This window comes from Eublepharis macularius, chromosome 12 (assembly GCF_028583425.1).
Source record: "Eublepharis macularius isolate TG4126 chromosome 12, MPM_Emac_v1.0, whole genome shotgun sequence".
Classification (NCBI taxonomy): Eukaryota; Metazoa; Chordata; class Lepidosauria; order Squamata; family Eublepharidae; genus Eublepharis; species Eublepharis macularius.
In genome coordinates, this window is record NC_072801.1 from 65,119,637 (window position 1) to 65,137,076 (window position 17,440).

Sequence of the window (17,440 nt, forward strand, 5' to 3'; positions counted from 1 at the left end):
CACACATGCGCCATGCTGCCTGGTCTGATGGTCACCATAAATACAAATTAGGGAGTCAGAAAAGTAAGGGGGTAAGAAAGAGGACAAAAAAGAAACTCGGGGAAACCAATCTATGCTCCAGTTTTTCAAAACAGGCTAGGCCTTGCTGTAGTCAGGCAACAATGCAGGTAAGCAGATGAACAAAATCAGGATGGAAAATGGTTTCGATAGAGAGACTGAGCTTGTGGCAACTAATTTGCAGTGAAGGGTGTGTGCCCCATGGATTCTTTGCACGCTGCCAGTGCCGGGGGAAGAAGCTGAAAGAAGTTTCAGCAAGCTAGCCCTCATCAAAGACTGCAGATATTCTATAATGGGGCAACAACAGTTAAGCTGTTTCGTCTAGCTAGTTTTTTTAAAGGGTGGGCCTGGCCAGCCTGATTATTACCATTACGGTGTCTTTTTTACGCTTAACAGAAAATGATAAAACCAGGGCTTTTTTTCAGCTGTAACACAGTGGAATGGAGTTCCGGAACCCCTTGAAAATGGTCACATGGCCGGTGGCCCCGCCCCCTGATCTCCAGACAGAGGGGAGTTTAGATTGCCCTCGGTGTGGAGGGCAATCTAAACTCCCCTCTGTCTGGAGATCAGGGGGCGGGGCCACCAGCCATGTGACCCGTTTTCTCCGAGGGCAACCCACTGAGTTCCACTACCTCTTTTCCCAGAAAAAAAGCCCTGTATAAAACTAATTAGAAAAGTGAATTTCAGTATAGTTTTTTATTATATGTGTGTGTACCCTCATAACATACACACACACCATTAAACAGATCTCAGATTAATTGGCTCTGTGCATATTTCTAGTTTTTGTTTCGTGCTTGTTGAACATTATATATTAATTTGGGTTACGAGACATTAATATTGGTAATCTCATGTAATTTGCGGGGCTGACCTTCTTGTGTTAAAATTATACCCCAGCAGTGAACAATCCAATATGACTGTAAATTCTCCATCTTGGTCAGTCACTGCCTGTGGTCAGGTTTCACTCTCTGTCGTTCTCCTCCTTTTCTCATACTCTCTCTTTAAGAACATGCCCAAGGGCATTAATTTTGCAGTGGCAAGGAGACTTCATTTATTGTAGTACAATTGAAGTCCTTACCCAGAAGCAACTTGGCCAGGATTAAGTCACACTTACTCCAGGAAAAAAGGTAATTGCCTCAGATTCAATGTAATTACTTGTCCTTCATGAAGTCGTAGGTAATTACGCTTTGTGATAATCCCCAAGGACACTGCTTTTCCATTTCTTGGCATGTGCTTATTGGCAGTGTTGTGTAATGGTTAGAATCTTAGGCTAGGATCTGGGGCACCCACGTCTGAGTCGCCGCTCTGCCACAGAGACTCACTTGGTAACGTTGGGCCAGTCACACTTCTCACAACACATCAGTTGTTGCGAGAATAAAATTGGGGAGGGGAGAACAAGGTTAAGCTGCTTTGGGTGTCCATTGGGAAGAATGGCCTGGTATAAATGAAGTAAATAAACATTATGGGTGGAATGGATGGCCTATCCTTCATCTAGCCCCTCAGAAAACTATATTCAGCATACTTTTTGGGAAAGAGGAAAACCACAACAGTTAAGCTGGTTTGAAAGCCTAGACACCGCCTGACTGTTTGCCTTACTTTCATTACCAATTCTCTCTTCATCCCTTTTTTTGCATTCCTAATCTTGTTTTAGAAATTTGCCTCAGCCTCCCACCTTGGTAGTGTGTTGCCTAGTGTATGAACCCGTGCCCAAAAGAGAGACCTGCCCCTCCCAGCCTTCTCGGTGGTCACAAGCATACCATTATGCAGGCAGCCAGCCAAAGAGCATCCCATCCCACTCTTTGGAGGGGACATCATGAAGGAGATCCAAAGTCGGCACCATCACATCCTTCTGCTGTGAACCCATCTGCAGACACAGGGGTTCAGATGCCTCCAAGAGAATCTGCCAAGAAGACTTCTGCAAAGAAGTCTGAGAAAGAACCAGAGGATGAGACGAGCGGCCATCATCTCCAGCATTCTCAGAATTGGGGAACAGCCAATGAGACAAGTGGCCATCATTTTCAGCGTTCTCAGAATGGGGCAACAGCCAATGGGACGAGCGGCCATCAGCATTCTCAGAATTGGGCAACAGCCAATGAGACAAGTAGCCATCATTTTCAGTGTTCTCAGAATAGGGCAACAGCCAATGAGATGAGCGGCCATCATCTCCAGCATTCTCAGACTGGGGCAACAGCCAATGAGGCGAACGGCCATCATCTCCAGCATTTTCAGAACAGGGCAACATCCAGTGTTCCTCAAGAATGGCAGTGCCAGTCCGCCCCTGAAGTTAACCGATACTACTACCAAATCAACTGGCCACAAGCAGTGCTGCATAAGTGGGTGAAGGAGAAGGAGAATAGGAAGAGGAGGCATAGCCCGGCCCTTGGCCAAAACACAGGAACCATTGAAAGCGACTCTCTTGTCCCAAATCCAAATGGACAATAAAGCGAGAGGAAATGAAGGGAGGTTCCTGGGTCGCTGCTGAAATGATATCACCATGCAGATGCTCAGACGATAAGCGAACATGGAAATATGCCACTCCGTGTGCTGAGAATGTAGTAAAATATTTCCATCAGTTTCTCACTGCTGCTGTGTTGGCTTGTTCTAATAGTCTTAAGTTATCCACCTTCTCTGGAAACAGATGTCTCCTGCCCCCAGCAGTTATGCCAAGGAAGTGCAAGATTTGGTAACAGGCAGGCCAGAGAACCTCAGGCGTCACCAGGTTCTCTTTATTTTGAACAAGTTCCTAGCCTTCTAAGCTACGATTCTGAAGCTGAAAACCAATCTGGTGACAACTCAGAATCCAGAATGGGGCTGAACAGGATTTGGGGCAGCCCAAGGATCTGAGGATTGATTTCTACAAAGCTCCTTGCTCCTCCGTTTCAGCAGCTGAGAAATGGTGGATTCAAGAAATGTTGGCATGCACCAGATTGGAGCAGAGGCGGGCACACACAGTCTCTCTACACACTACGAGGTACCTAGGGATGCTCAAGTGAACCTCATTTCATGTGTCCCCCCTCCGACTTTCCATGCACTCGCTTGCACCATCACACTTCAATTTGCTCCCCTTGAGTACGTTCACATGTGCAATCAGTTCCTCCTCGACTGCTAAAAGTATCCCAGTTTTCCCCACATCCATTCATTGAAATGCAGATCTTGACACTTTCTCACATCTTAAAGAAATGCAAATTGGCAAGTCAAAGGAGCCCACAGTACACGTACTTGCAGTGAAAACAGAGCTGATTTGGTGCTCTGTCCTCCAGACACACTTGCAGATACAATCACACAAAGGGAGCTCCTGTGAAAGCGGCATGCACGTGCGTCGAGCAAGAACAGCCTGCACGTGAATTGAGGGCCACGCATAAAATCTTGCACTTGAGCATCCCCAGGTAATTCGCAACATGGTGTAGAGAGACTGACAGATAACAGGGTGGAAGGTATAAAAACATTCTCCACTGGTCAAAGGAAGTCCTACCACTAGACTCTACTGCGTATGGCTTACTGGGCCTTGCCTGGTTCACCAAGAAAATGGTCCAGAGGCAAGCTCCCCCCCCCCAGCACAGCAGTCCTAAGCTGAATTGGGCCCCTGCATGCCTAATAAGGAACTTTAAAAAAACTGGTAGTTCCATTCAAGGGCGCTCCCAGAGTAATGTGTACCTGAGCCCTAAGTCTCAGCTCAGTCAGTGGAGATGTTATCTTCACAATTTTAAGATCTTGCCTGCACTCCTGAGGAACAGAGGCCAGATTTTTTTCCTGCCCCAAGCCACAGTGAGAATATTTAAGAGCCTAAGAGGCTAGGCTGGGGAGGGAAGGCAGCACGGTATAGCCCGATCTCCTTAGATCTTGGAAGCTAAGCAGGGTCTGTACTTGGATGAGGGACCACCAAGGAAGGCGATGGCAAAGTACCTCTGCTTCGTACTTCCCTTGGAAACCCCTTGCTGAGGTCAGTATAATTTAGTTGCAAATTGATAGCACGTACGTACATACGTAAGAGGCTAGGCTAAGTTCTGCATCAGAAACCAAACAGTTTGCCGTTTGCAAATGCAACCATGCTACAACACCGTGTCCAAGGTGACATAAGTATGAAAAACTCAAGACTTCCAAGACAATTTTTTTTTTAAATTTGGCATGATGAAGGCTTCTAATTGGTTGTAATAAGGGTGCACACATTCATGGAAATAGCTGGAATGAGTGGAGCTCTAGAGGAAGCTGAATAAGTGGAATCTTTGCCTACAAATGAGATCCCCTTAAGGGTTTCCAGTACTGGTATTTTTGACCGTCAGAACCCCACTGAGAAAGTCAGAGTGGTGTCCGCCATCTTTCTTCGGTAATCTTCATCAAATCGCTCATTCTGAGCCACAGTGAAGTGGTTTTTCCAGTCACCAACTGTCCCTATAAGACACACACAGAAACCCATTCAAAAATGGAGTAGGGAAGAGTTTTATGTGATGTTCCCCATTTCTCAGCCCCAGGAACAGCGGTTGTGGGTGGTTGGGGCAAAGTTAACAAGCTTCTTTTTCATTTACAAAACTGAATGACACAAAGGATTATACAGGTCCATATTCTGGGATTGAGGTGGTCCTCTATACTCCAAATATGGAGAAAAGGCCAACTCCCCACCAACTATTCTGATTCCATGGTGTGTCATGGATGTGAAGAAGATATAATGTATGGGTAAAATGATCTGTCAGACTAGGCATGGCTGGCTTGGCTTGAAACAAGCAGTATTTTTACCTTTCCGCATGAAGGGGGAAATAGACTGGTCCATGACCGAGAGGGGCACGCCGGCCCGGTTGGCCATGGGGTTGTCCTTCATGACATCAAACGAGGTATGGTGGACAATCTTGTCTACAGTCGCCTCGTCTAGCTGCTTCCCTACAAATTGGATTACTTTCTGGATTTCATGCTTCGGGTTCTGGAGAGATGGAGAAAAATGAAGCAGCACTGGCAAAAGAAAATAAAACCAGGCAGAGAGCTTCGTGCCTGGAGATCTTACCTGGCAAAGCCCAGAGACCTGGTGTGAAGGTTCAGAGCAGGTTGGACCCTGGTCTAAGGAACTACTTAGACTTTAAAACCTTCTAAGCCTGCCCTGAATGGAGAACTTGTGCATAGGAGCTTCTAAAGTGATACAAGCCAATTTACAAGGCTTTTTGTTTTTGCAGCTGTCCCTCCATACGGTCTAGTCTCATGGGCTGTGTGTTCCCTCCCCTCTGAGGCCCTCTAATGTAGGAAGCAAAGCAAGATCCTGTCTGAAAGCATCAAGGCAGGAAACAGGCAAATCTAAAAAACAGGGATTGGGAAAAGTTTGCAGAACCAAGGGACAAGCCAAGGAGGGGAAGAGGGCCAATGGTGAGCATGGAGACAGAGTGGTGAGGCAGCAGTCTAGGGCTACTAGTTCCTGGTTGGAAATTCCTAGAGAATTGGGGGGGAAGAATCTGGAGAGGGCACGGTTTGTGGAGAGGAGAGATCTCCTTGGGATATAATACCATACAGTCCACCGTCCAAAGCAGCCATATTCTCCAGGGGAACTAATCGCTGTAGCCTAGATATCAGTTGCAATTCCAGGGGCTCTCCAGGCCTCACCTGGAGGTTGGCAACTCTAGGCAGCTGCCTTGACCTATTGACTAGTAGCTTCTTCCTTTAGCAAGGATTTCTGGAGGTTGGCATGAATGGCAGCAGGGCAGCTACCTGGTTCTCAGCCGCAATTGATTCTGAGTGCAGCTGACTGAACAAGGGAGTGAGACGGTGATAGCCCTCACTTCCCTCCCTCTATTATCACATGGGTGCAGAGCAGATTTCACGATGGTAGGGAACACACATGACAGGAAATACTTTTTGCTGGACTTTGCCTGGGAAGGTGTTCAAGATTGTAGGCTGGAAGATGGTGGGATAAAAACGGCAAGAAAGCCAATCATTTCAGCAACACATTCCCGGCAAGGGTACCAACCCAGCTTTTGTGTTGCAGGGAAGCAGAGGCTGATGGGAAAGGGAAGAGAATTCTGGGAAATTCAGGAGGGCCTTGCATTCACCAGACTTCATACCTCCTCTTAAGATTAAAGGAGAATCTAGCCATCATATTCCCCACCCTTGAAAAAAAACCACGCAGATGCAGGCAAGACTTGGTATTGCAGAGCCACCTGCATCCTGCAAGCTCCTTCCAGGAAGGCTCACCTTCTTCATGTCTTCATAGAAGAGGAAGAGCACACGGTGACTGTCTTTTGCCTTCCACCAACCTTTCACATGATCGTACCATGGCCCCCAGCCCACTGGAAGATACAGATAGGACAAGAGGATGGGGAGGTATATAAAAACCAGTTCTCCAGCAGAGGGCACTCTCAAAACTTTTGAAAAAAATTCAGCAGTCAGAAGTAGCACAAAACCCGAAGGTCCTGTCCAGCCACAGTTATTCGTGACGTGTTGAAACCAATGGAATCAAGTCACCACTAACAATTTCAATGAAATTTAGACACGATAAACTTTAGCTACTAGATCAAAGTCTTTAACTTACGCAATAAGAATAAACGGGACAAATTATATATTTGAGTATCATGCAATTTGCATGCTTCCCCGTATAAGACTGGACTGCTCAATTGAAAAAAGATACACAAGACTCTGGGAATGTGGACACTTTGAGTCTCTCTACACGAGACATCTTTTTGTGTGCAAATAGAGGGTTCAAAAGGGATTGGGTGCCTGCCTAGGGGAACCCATTTACGGTGCAGTCCCGTATGCCCACTGACTTCAGTGAACGTAGAAAGGAGTGACTATGCAAAGGATTGCAGCTCCACCTCTTGACCACGAAAGGTCTTCATTCACAAAGATCTCCCCTCACTATTTCTGAACCTTTTCATACCACAGACACTTCCACATTCCCATATGTTTTTTACAGCCACAGGGACTAGGGCATTTCTCTTTGAAAGAACAAAATAAGACACTGAACTATAAACACAAGGCGGCAAGTTATAGGCAGCACCACTTTAAAAGGGTGTTATTGAGTGCAATTATTGAAAGGAATCTACACTGAGGTACTGCATTACATGTTTTCTTTACTGTATGTGGTCATGTCATTGTCTTTTGATTATGGGTATCTTTAACTTTTTATAAAATGTTGTGAAGGCGGTTCCATACCTTTGCCTGCCATGAAAATCTCGAAATATTCGGGCCAGGTTCCGGGATCAGGGATCACTTTGCTCATCCTTTGGAAATGGAAATAGGACACCATGCAGTCCTTGGCGTTCCTTGCCACATACAGGAACTGATGCAGCCAGAGAGACAGAGAAGAAGCATTTTATTTATTTATAAATACACTTCTTTTCTCCCCAATGGGGACTCCCTAAAGCAGTTGACAACAGCATTCTCCTCTCCTCTGCTTTATCCGTGCTACACAACCCTGCAAGGTAGGCTAGGCTGAGAGAGAGTAACTGGCCCAGTGTCAACCAGCGAGCTTCCATGACAGAGCAGGAATTCGAACCTGGGTCTCCCAGATTATAGTCTGACACACTAATCTTTCAAAGTATATATTTATTTGACCAATTCATGGCCAGTTTTTTCTCCAGAAAGCTCAGTGGTCTTGTTTAGAGACAGTCTCTCGCACAGACCATAAGCATACTGACTGTGCAGTTCTAAGCAGAATTATGCCTTTATAAGTCCACTGATGTCAATGTACTTAGAAACATGTGACTCTGCTTAGGATGGCGCTGAGAAACTAGCATAGCTTCAGCAATATACCAGGATCCTGTGCCCACAGAAAGGCTGCAAGAAACAGCCTTTGCGCCGTCCGTGATCCGGAGATCTCTTCACTGCAAAGTGGTGGCTTATGGACTCACCGAAAGGGACATGAGCGTGAAGGAATCCACTCACTTGTGGTCTCCCTGCAAGTAGTCAGGCAGGGGGATGTTCATCCCATTCCCATAAACAATCAGAAATGGTGACTGGTTGACACAGCCTGAAGGGCCATGTGGCCAGCTGTTGCCTGAGAGCCACCCAGGGCCCTTTCCGCATCCTCACCTTGCACTTCTGTTCCCAAAAGGATCGTGGGAGGAGCTGCACAGGCAGATGGGTTTTCAGAGTCCGTGGAGAGGGCATCGCATCGGCCTGCTCCACCCCTACCCAAAGAAGTCAGGTACTGTAGTCAAACAATTGATCCTACCTCATTTGTGAAAAATGAGTCAATTTTTAATCAGGGTTAACTGATATGGCTTGCCCTGACGTGGATAGCCCAGGAGAACCTGATCTCATAAGATCTCAGAAGCTAAGCAGGGTCAGGAGACCTCCAACGACTACCAGGGTTGCAGAAGCAGGTGATGGCAAACCACCTCTGTTAGTCTCTTGCTATGAGAACCCCACTAGGAGTTGCCATAAATCAGCTATGACTTGAGGGTGGGATTTCATTTTCAACTGACATGGCTCATACTCCAGGGAAGCCTGGGAACTGTAGTTTTGCAATGCTGCAGAGATTGCTTCAAAGCTTATCTTGCTAAAACCACAATGGTCAGGTTTCCTTGAGGAAAGCCCTGGCATGTAACACTCAGAAATCCCACGAATCTTTTCACCTGAGGGCTGGGGTGGTCGTGCCCACTCGATGAATGGATGTCGGTGATGCACAGGAGCCCGCTGACATTTCTCCAGGTCACCTTCTTGTTGGATCATGTCCACTATTTCTTGTATCCATGTAGTACCTTTCAGTAGGAAAAGGGAGGGGATCAGTTTTATCTGTCCAGTGCTGTGCTTACTTAAGCAATCCAGTTCTGCACTAAGAGATTAATTCTGCAGTCTGAACAGGTAATACACCTCGAAAGAAGATGTGCTTATTTTATTTAATTCAAGATGCTTTTGCTAGACATAAAAGACAAAACAAACCTCTGAAGTTGCTAACTCCTTAGCACTGCAAATCTTATTCATCCTCTCTGTACTTTTGGAGATTTCTTCAGGAATTGCTTACGGGGCTTCATGCTTATCCTGGCAAATCAGAGGGACTAGAAACTTGATTCAAACAAAAACCAAGATACCCATCTTTATATTTTATGAATAAAAGAATGAATGGCATTACATGCCCTAACCACCATCCAAAGAAATATAACATTAAAAAAAACCTGCATAGAGTATTCAGCACAATCCAGCCTAGAGACGTTTGTTCTGCAAACACTAGTCAACCAATCGGATGCCGCTTCACCCCACTTACCTGCTTTGGGATAGGTGCAAATGAGCAAATCATCTGGTTTCGCTTGGAAGCTCTGGATCCGGGCCCATTCGTTGCAGGTAGTCTTTGGCAGGGGAATCCCGCCTACTTCGCCCAGTTCCGGGCGTCCTTCCGGCTTGAGATCTTTCCCTTGTTCTCTGGGCATTGCTTACAGCAAAGGGATCGAGATGTAAAGAGAACAAAACAGCTGTAAGGGGAACAAAATGTGGGTGAGGAGTGGTGGTGGAAAGTGCTGTCAAGTTTGCCAGTGCCTGCCTATGTATAGTGACCCTCATCTTACTTGCTAGTCTCCCATCCAAATACTAAGCAGGGCTGACCCTGCTTAGCTGACCCTCATGAGAGCAGACTAGCCTAATCTTAAAAAAACAAACCCTCCATCATGGAATCTTGCTTCTTTGATTGAAGGTGGCCTACTTTTTTCTGGCAGGGTTCTTGTACCTTTCATTGCCATAAGTTCTTCACCTGTTGATCTAATGCCTGCCCAGCATTTAGAAGCACTGATGCCAGAAGAAAGAAACGGAAGAAATCAACCTCAGTTCATTCTGCTTTTGATGAAGCAGTTTCCAAATGTAATTCAATGCCATATTATATACCGCAATAAAGCTGAAAGCAACCATAATAAAATAATTAAAGAAAAAAGAAAACAGACTCAAACATTCCTCAAGAACAAACTGAAGATACCATCAGTCCAGTCATAGATGTCGTATCGGCATGTAACTGCAAACAACATCAGCAGGACCTCAATCAGGTTCCAAAAGCTCTTTGGAGGACAGCAGCTTTCTAACCCTTGCCAGACAGGTTGCTCTACACACCTCAAGTGGCAGGCCACGGGGTCTAGAGTTCTCCCAGAATTACAACTCATCTCCAAACTACAGATAAGCCCCCTGGAGGAAACGACAGCTTCAGAGGGCAGACTTTAAAGAATCATATCCCCTCTGAGCTTCCTCCTCTCCTCCAGCTCCACTGTCTCTATGAATTTCCCAAGCTGGAATTGACAACCCTGCATTCTGCAGCAAGGGGGCCACCACCAAGAAGGCCATGGATCTTGTCACAGTCAAGTGTGAATTTCAAAAAGAAGGGACCTCAAGCCAGTGGCAGTGCGCTGATCTAAACTTGCAGGAATGGGTCAGTACAGAATCTTCCAACTTAAGGGTTGCCAACTCTAGGCTGAGAAATTCCTAAAGATTTGAGAGTGGAACTTGCGGGGGGGGGGGAAGGACTTTGGGAAAGAAGGGATCTCAGCAGAGATGCAATGCCACAAAGTCAACCTTCTGAAGCTGCCAAATTCTCCAAGGGAACAGATCTCAGTAGCCTGGAGATTGGTTTCTATTCCAGGAGAACACCAGGTCCCACCTGGAAGTTGGCAAGTCTAATCTACTTCCAAGTATAAGTGAACATTGCTTCTTCTCTCCCAATTGTATGCAGTGAAATTTAAGTGCAGTTTCAGGGCAGAATGGAGACACGTATATTCTCAGGCAATATTCTTACAGGACTTTATAAGAACAGCTGCACCATCTCAGGCTCATTCACCTGCTCATCTTACAATGTGATCCATGTCATAATATGTCAACAATGCTCACAGCTCTTCTGCCCTCTGCATTGGACAAACTGGGCAATGCTCCCCTCACCCCCGACTCTCTGTTGTGTATAGAAATTGGGCCTGATGAATTTATATCCAACAAAGTGAGCTCTAACCCATGAAAACTAATGCCGGAATAAGTTTTGTTAGTCTTTAAATGGCCACTTAGGCTTACCAACCTCCAGCTGGAATCTGGAGATCTCCTGGAATCACACCTCATTTCCAGACAACAGAGATCAGATCCTCTGGAGAAAATGTTTGCTTTGGAGGGCGAACTCTATGTCATTAAATGTCTGCTGAGCTCCCTTTCTACCCCAGACTCCACCCCCAAATCTCTAAGAATTAATCCCAACCCAAAGTTGGCAGCCCTACGAGTACCACTGGACTCTTGTTTTATTAGTTTTATAGAAGTTTTATGATGAATATGTCTGGGATTTCTCATAGGACTTGTGCAATTTTGTTCTCTTGACTACACAGAGCTTCTGAAGAAACAAAGGAGCGGATTTGCTTTTTGCAATATTACATCCAAGATGTTTTAAAGTGGGAAGTGCAAGTTAGGAAAGTGGGTGAGGGCGATCTCATTTGGAGACCTGTACGATCATACACTTCCTCTCTCTTTTTAGGGAGACAGTGGCTGTGATTTCTCGTTTACTTTCCCGCTGCATCACGTGTTTTAAACCATCTCCACCGTGACCTTGGATTGCCTCCGCGCGGAAACAAACATTAACAAAGATCACTGTACAAAAAGGAAAGAAAATCGCGCAGGCGCAGTCTTCCTCGTGTCAGTTTTAGCTTCGCTAAGGGTCCAGGGCGCTAAGATCCTAGGATTTCTTAGCCCGTGGGTGTTGATTCAGAAGAAACACCTGAAATCAGCTCCCTCAGGCGCCCCCTCCTTACATGGGATCACTTTTCTCTGTTACCTTTCCTCCCTCGGAAAAGTTGATTCGGACTTTCCAATCGCTCTTTCCCGGGGGCAGCCGCTGCTCGGAAGGAAACTGCAAACCGGTATTTCTTCTGAAAGCCTGGCGTGGCGTGTCCCTCCCAAGAGAAGGGCTCAAAGGTTTCGAAGGGCGAAGCGGTTCAATGAAGCTTGAGTGCGCGCTGTGGAAAATTTGGGCTTTACATAAAAAGGCCACCGCTAGCTGAAGGCCTCCTGACAACAACGCAGACTCTGCTCCAAGATGGGATTGTTTTAAAAACAGTCGCTCTGTGTTTTAGGTCATGCACCAGCAATAGGAATTAATTCGCATGCTCAAAGCTGCGAGAATCTCACAGTAAGAATCCCGCGAAAAGCACAGAGGGCATGTCATCTGCACAAGTGCTGGAAATCCTGCCCTGGGGTGACAGAAAGGAAAATTGGGAAATATAAGTAAAATGGCTAAGATTCAGAACGGGGAGGGGACACGGGGGAACTACGTGACATTTGTCCCCCCCCCCACCAACTTATAAAAAAATGGAGCTGCAGAGGCTGATATTTGCAATGAGAATTTGACACCCCTCTGATAGGGTTTGTGCATGTGTAACCCTTGGTCCACCAGAGGGAGATATAAGGAAAAAAAGGCGCAATTTTCCCTGAGAGACTGGAGAGCCTGAAGCTGCAGGGAGAAGCGCTCTCACCTCAGAAGCACTCCTTTCTATGAACATTCTGTATTAGTATTTTAGATATGAGAATTTCTTATACTAATTACTGGGAGGGAAGATTGTGTTTATATTAATTAGCTGTTAGTTTGTATTTTGATTGTTGTTGGAACTATTTGAAATGGATGAAAATGTTTCTTTTCCCTGAGGGATTGGAGGGCCTGAAACTGCAAGGAGAAGCACTCTTACCTCAGAAGCAGTCCTTTTTATGAAAATTCTATATTAATGTTTTAAAAATGCCAGAAACTCCTGCAAAGAACAGAAGACATTCCAATGCATAGCTCAGTTGTGGAAAAAACTACTGGAAAGGAAATGGTTAAGAAGCTCCTCTGATCCTTTCATTTCTGTCAGAGATTGCAACCCCATAACAGCATGTCGGTTAAAAAAAAAGTCAAGGAAAAATTACACAGGACCTAATATCACCCCGAGGACTAGAAGCTTGCAGTTCTTTCCCCCTTAAATGCAATCATACTTTTTTAGAACCCCACATTCTGCAACACATCTCGTGCATATGTGAAAAGCTCACAGATGCTTCAGGAGCTCACAGAATCAAAATCACCGTGCGTGGGCTGTTTTTAGCTCACACATGGTGATTATGATTGCGTTTATTCCTTACACGCTGTGGTCCCTTCTCGTGTTTCAGGAGCTCACAGGGCTGATTATGTGTTTGGTGAAACAGCCAAGTTCACAGACCGAGGGCCCAGATTCTCTTTGGTGTGCGGCTTCTGGCATCCTCCACTTGAGGGTCCTCAGATGGACCATTCTGAAATCAAGGAAAGAGGTGAACCTCAAAGAGTGCTAAGCAGAGAGGCTCTATTTCTTAGTTTGGAAGTCCCCAATAAGGTGCCCGTGGGTGCCACGCTGCCCACCAACATCTTTCCTGGGGCTTGCCAAGTGTGTTTAGAAAGTGGATGGTGCCTCGTGGGGCAGTTGCCCAGATTGGCCACTGGAGATCTGACTGGCTGTGCAAGTTTTAAAAGATGCTTCAGCAGCAGCTGCCACCACAGTGCAAGGATCTTCACTCTGTTGCTCTGTGTATGCAAGAAATTATTTTTTAAAAAGTTCATTTTAGAAGGCACTCTGTTAACCAAAGCTTCTGCCTGAAATGCTGAAGAGTTAGTTATGCATGTTGCTGACGTTTTGTTGTTGGTTCCACCTCCTGCAGCAGCCATTTTGCGGTTTTACCATCACCCTGTGTCAAAATTCCAAAGGAGCTGGGAGCCTGAAGCACTCCGTTTTCTTGTTGGATGCATTTCAAGCGTCATATATTCTTCAGCAAAGGTCCCATCTCTGAACTACTTCATTCATTTTTAGATTATAGAACTATTAGACTACACCTCAAATGCACAAAATCTTAGGGAGTCCAGGCTGATGGCTACTGCTGGGGCAAGAATAAACAATGTCTTTTAGCTGTGCTGGGAGGCTGGATTCTGTACCTCTCTGTCTCTGTCAAGAACTATACAAGAACACAACAAAGCTTTAACTTGTGAAAAAAAACCTAATTCTTTTTAAAGAGGCATTCCCAGGAGAATATCCTTGAGGTTTATGCCCCTTAATGGGATACAAAAAGCTGCCTCGGTTTATGTCACAGTAGAGCAGCTTCTATGTGCGTATCTCTGCTACTCACCTGACATCTGTTACTCTGTTGTGTCCCAGAATTCAGCAACAAACTCTCCTTTACCATTCCTCTCCCCTCACCCTGATTTCATGCTTTGTGCGCGGTTCGGTTTCTGGCACCATTCTAACACTCTGAGATAAAACTGCCAGATTACCAGTGAACATAAAAGGAGTGTGTGGAAAAGACTTAAATGCAACTACTTACGTGGACTCCCCCAATAGTTGAGGTCTCTGGGATCTGTGGAAGTGGCAAACCGTTTGGGTGTGGCCTCAACATCTACTCTTTCATATCCAAACATCCTGGAGGGAACTTGATTGACAGTTCCATAACCCACTCAGTGTGGTCAGCACACAGGAGATTCCCACATCACCGCCCCTATGAACTTATTTCCGGTGCCAAAGTCCACTCGTTTTCAATTGTTTGACTGATGATATGGAAATGAATTCTATCAACACAGCCTATATATTTTCCAAGTAGAGTCTGAATCAGTGTTACACCCTTCTACGCCTGTTGCCTTCAATGGACTTAACTTTGCTTAGGATGACATTAGAAAACTGCCAAGAAAAGTTATTTTAGATCAGGTGAAGCTTACTTGGATTTTAAAAGAACTTTAGGCCTTTGTGCCTTTATTCATTAAAGTTCTGTCTCTCTCGTCTATTGTGTGGGAGCTGTTCCATTTAAATATATACGGTCCATATCTCAGAGAAGAATCAAGATTTTTCCTCATGACAATTTAATGACTCGCCACGTCTAGGGGCAACTCTGCTACTGCTCATTTCGGTGCCTTGTGGCATATGTTAGTAGTAGAGTGGGGCCAGGCTGCCCAGATGGAGATATCCGCCCTGCAGCAGAACAACTTCTGGCTGGCTCAGAAGAACGTGAGCTCTCATGGCTCAGAGCACCCCACTGGAGTGGACAGTTGTAGAGGGTTTTCTTGGTTCTGCGGCTATTACTTACTTTATTTACAATATGTATAGTCCACCATTCTCAAAGCCCTCCTGTTGTGGTGGATGGCTGCCAATGTCTTAGCCAGTGGGTGTCTAGGCCTTGGTTCATCTCGGGTGTGGGTGGTCCTACCTTGGCATGTATTCACACCCATCTCTCTGTCCTGCAGATGAGTTGCTCAGGGGTGACACCATCAGGTGGCAGCTCCAGGGAGAGTGTTGTACTGGCTGACAACTTGGGGATCAGGCGCCCAGCACTGTATCCAGAGGAAGAGGGCATCAGTGCCATTCTGGACCCTCATCCATTCCCAAAGGGGGCTTCACAGACAATCTGGTGACCAGAACCATCCCCCACCCATCCCACAGTGGAGGTCTAGATTATGGAAATTGACAGTGGAGTGGCTGCCTTGGGTGCAGCCACCAGAAACAGAGGTCAGAGGTGAGATGGCTGCGGGCACAGGGCACGGCCGTAGACCCATGTAGCATAGCTCCTCCCCATGAACTGAGGGGTTGCTTTCCATTTCTGTCCTCCCCCTGGAACTCCCTGTGCCCTGATGTTCTCTGTTGGTGTCATGGAGCATCTTTGCACCCTGAGCCCTTCCAGATGTGTATTGGTGGCTTGGAGAATAGAACATTGGGCTTCACAGAGTCCTCAGAGGTAGCATTTGTGGAGGAGCTGTCCCAGCAGGCAGACTTACTGTCTTTGGAAGGGAGTGGTGGAGCAGCCTGGTCCAGCCCTTGCAGTCACTGTGGTCCTCGAAGGTGTGGGGGATGCAGAGCCTTGATAGGCTCCTGGGCATGGAGCCTGGAGCTGGTAGAGAACATCCCCTCCACTCTGCCTGCAATGTGTGTGGCAATCCAGCAAAGGTGGCTGCAGACCTGGCACAAGAGGTGAGATGCTGTGTCCCAGGGTCACCAGAGCACAAAGGGGTTGGCAGTGCCTCTGAGGACAGCAACTTGGCAGGCCGGTGCACATGGACGGGCTTGCTCGGGGATGTTTTGGCAGGGGTCTGCACCCTCATGCCCTGAGTCCTCCCCCTCCTCCGGCAGCAGGGGGTTGCCTGGGGTGAGCCCCAGGGCTGGCCTCAGCAGTGTGGCCAGGCATCCAGGGCTGGTCCCGCTCTCTTGCCCTCCCTGTGCAACTTTCCCAGGGGTTTTCCTTTTAGAGCCATCAGGGGTATACTCATGAATGGATTTGCTAGGGATCACTCCCAGTGCATCCAATCAAGCTGCATTGTACCTTTGCATCCTGATGCCATTCAGCATAACATCTCTCCCACCTTCTGGCTGGGATATAAACACTCAGGGATCTCCATTCCTACTTGCATCTGAAGAAGGGATCTCTGACTCTTGAAATCTTACACCCTGAAAACTTGTTAGTCCCTAAAGTGCCCCTGGACTCAACTTTGGCTATTCTACTACAGACCAACATGGCTACCCGGCTAATATTCCATTCATTAACTTTCTTCATTGTAAACCATTGAATCACATAGATAAACAATACAATGCAACTGGAAGCTGGTGCCTCTTCCAATAATTATTTTTATTTCCATTTTTAGACAAAAATGCTACGATATATGAAAAGACTTCTACAATATATGAAAAGAATTCTACATATAAAAATCAATACATGCAGCCATTGCTTAAGTATGATATTTATAAAGGGTTTTCCCCTGCATGGTTTTCATGTATATGCACCAGTAATAAGAAAGTAATTGTTATGAGTCACTCACAACAAGTATAAGAAAGGTTACTGTCCAACTAACTCTACTACGAATATGCATGAACTTGCACAAGTGTGAATTGTGGCTGTCACAAGCTTCTTTTTCAAACTTGGAGCAGTTTGTTAACAGAGTGCAGTTGCTGTTCAGGAAAACAAACTCAACTTTGCACAGATTGGAGAAGGAAAGAGAAAATGGGAAAAAAGAGGAAAGCAACAGGAGACAGAGAAACTTTTACATGAAGAGGAGGGGGCAGGCAAAGGTCAGCTCAGCCGTTCTGCTGAAAACATTCTCCAGGTGGTGGCTCAAAACTTGGTTTCTTGACTGAGATTGGCCAAAGCTTTGTACGTACATCAACGTTATCTTAAGACTAGGTAGCCTTCCAGGGGGTCCATCTAGGAAGTGTCTTCTGTGTTGTCCCAGAAAAGGTTGCAGGATTTTGTGAGATCCTTCATCTTTTCCAAGTGTTCTCAACTAGATCTCAGGAGCAACAAAATCAGCAGTCAGTGGGGAGGAGCTTTGATTCCCTTATCCAGCCTTCATTGGAGAACACAGATCTTGCCAGAGAACACAAAACAGGCATTTGTGCTGCTGAGTTACCACTGATTTGCTCGAGGAGATATCATGTGACGATGACTAAAAATGGTTTGTTTTGCCAAGCTAGATGTGTAACCTTGGGTATAATTTGTG

At 46.1% G+C, this 17,440-nt stretch overlaps 1 protein-coding gene across 2 annotated transcripts; it reads right to left on the bottom strand.

The window, feature by feature from the left end:
- Positions 1-4,190: 4,190 nt before the first annotated feature.
- LOC129340533 (sulfotransferase 1C2-like) lies at positions 4,191-14,329 on the bottom strand. 2 transcript variants are annotated; one of them, XM_054995382.1, is made up of 8 exons: positions 14,290-14,329; positions 9,233-9,437; positions 8,604-8,729; positions 8,059-8,156; positions 7,180-7,306; positions 6,223-6,317; positions 4,786-4,966; positions 4,191-4,443 (listed from the first exon to the last, which is right to left on the bottom strand). In XM_054995382.1, exons 2-8 carry the CDS (start codon positions 9,393-9,395, stop codon positions 4,331-4,333), a joined length of 903 nt encoding a protein of 300 aa, XP_054851357.1. In that variant the 5' UTR covers positions 9,396-9,437; positions 14,290-14,329; the 3' UTR covers positions 4,191-4,330. The 2 variants fall into 2 exon arrangements, with proteins under 2 accessions (XP_054851357.1, XP_054851356.1); XM_054995381.1 differs by lacking the exon at positions 14,290-14,329 and adding an exon at positions 11,750-11,912.
- Positions 14,330-17,440: the final 3,111 nt, after the last annotated feature.

Excerpts from the sequence above, each read along its gene's own strand:
- LOC129340533 (XM_054995382.1), bottom strand. The coding sequence starts at position 9,395 with ATGCCCAGAGAACAAGGGAAAGATCTCAAGCCGGAAGGACGCCCGGAA. Across the intron at positions 6,318-7,179 it reads GATTTTCATGGCAGGCAAAG|TGGGCTGGGGGCCATGGTAC; the intron begins GTATGGAACCGC and ends TGTATCTTCCAG. Across the intron at positions 4,444-4,785 it reads TTCCCCCTTCATGCGGAAAG|GGACAGTTGGTGACTGGAAA; the intron begins GTAAAAATACTG and ends TGTGTCTTATAG.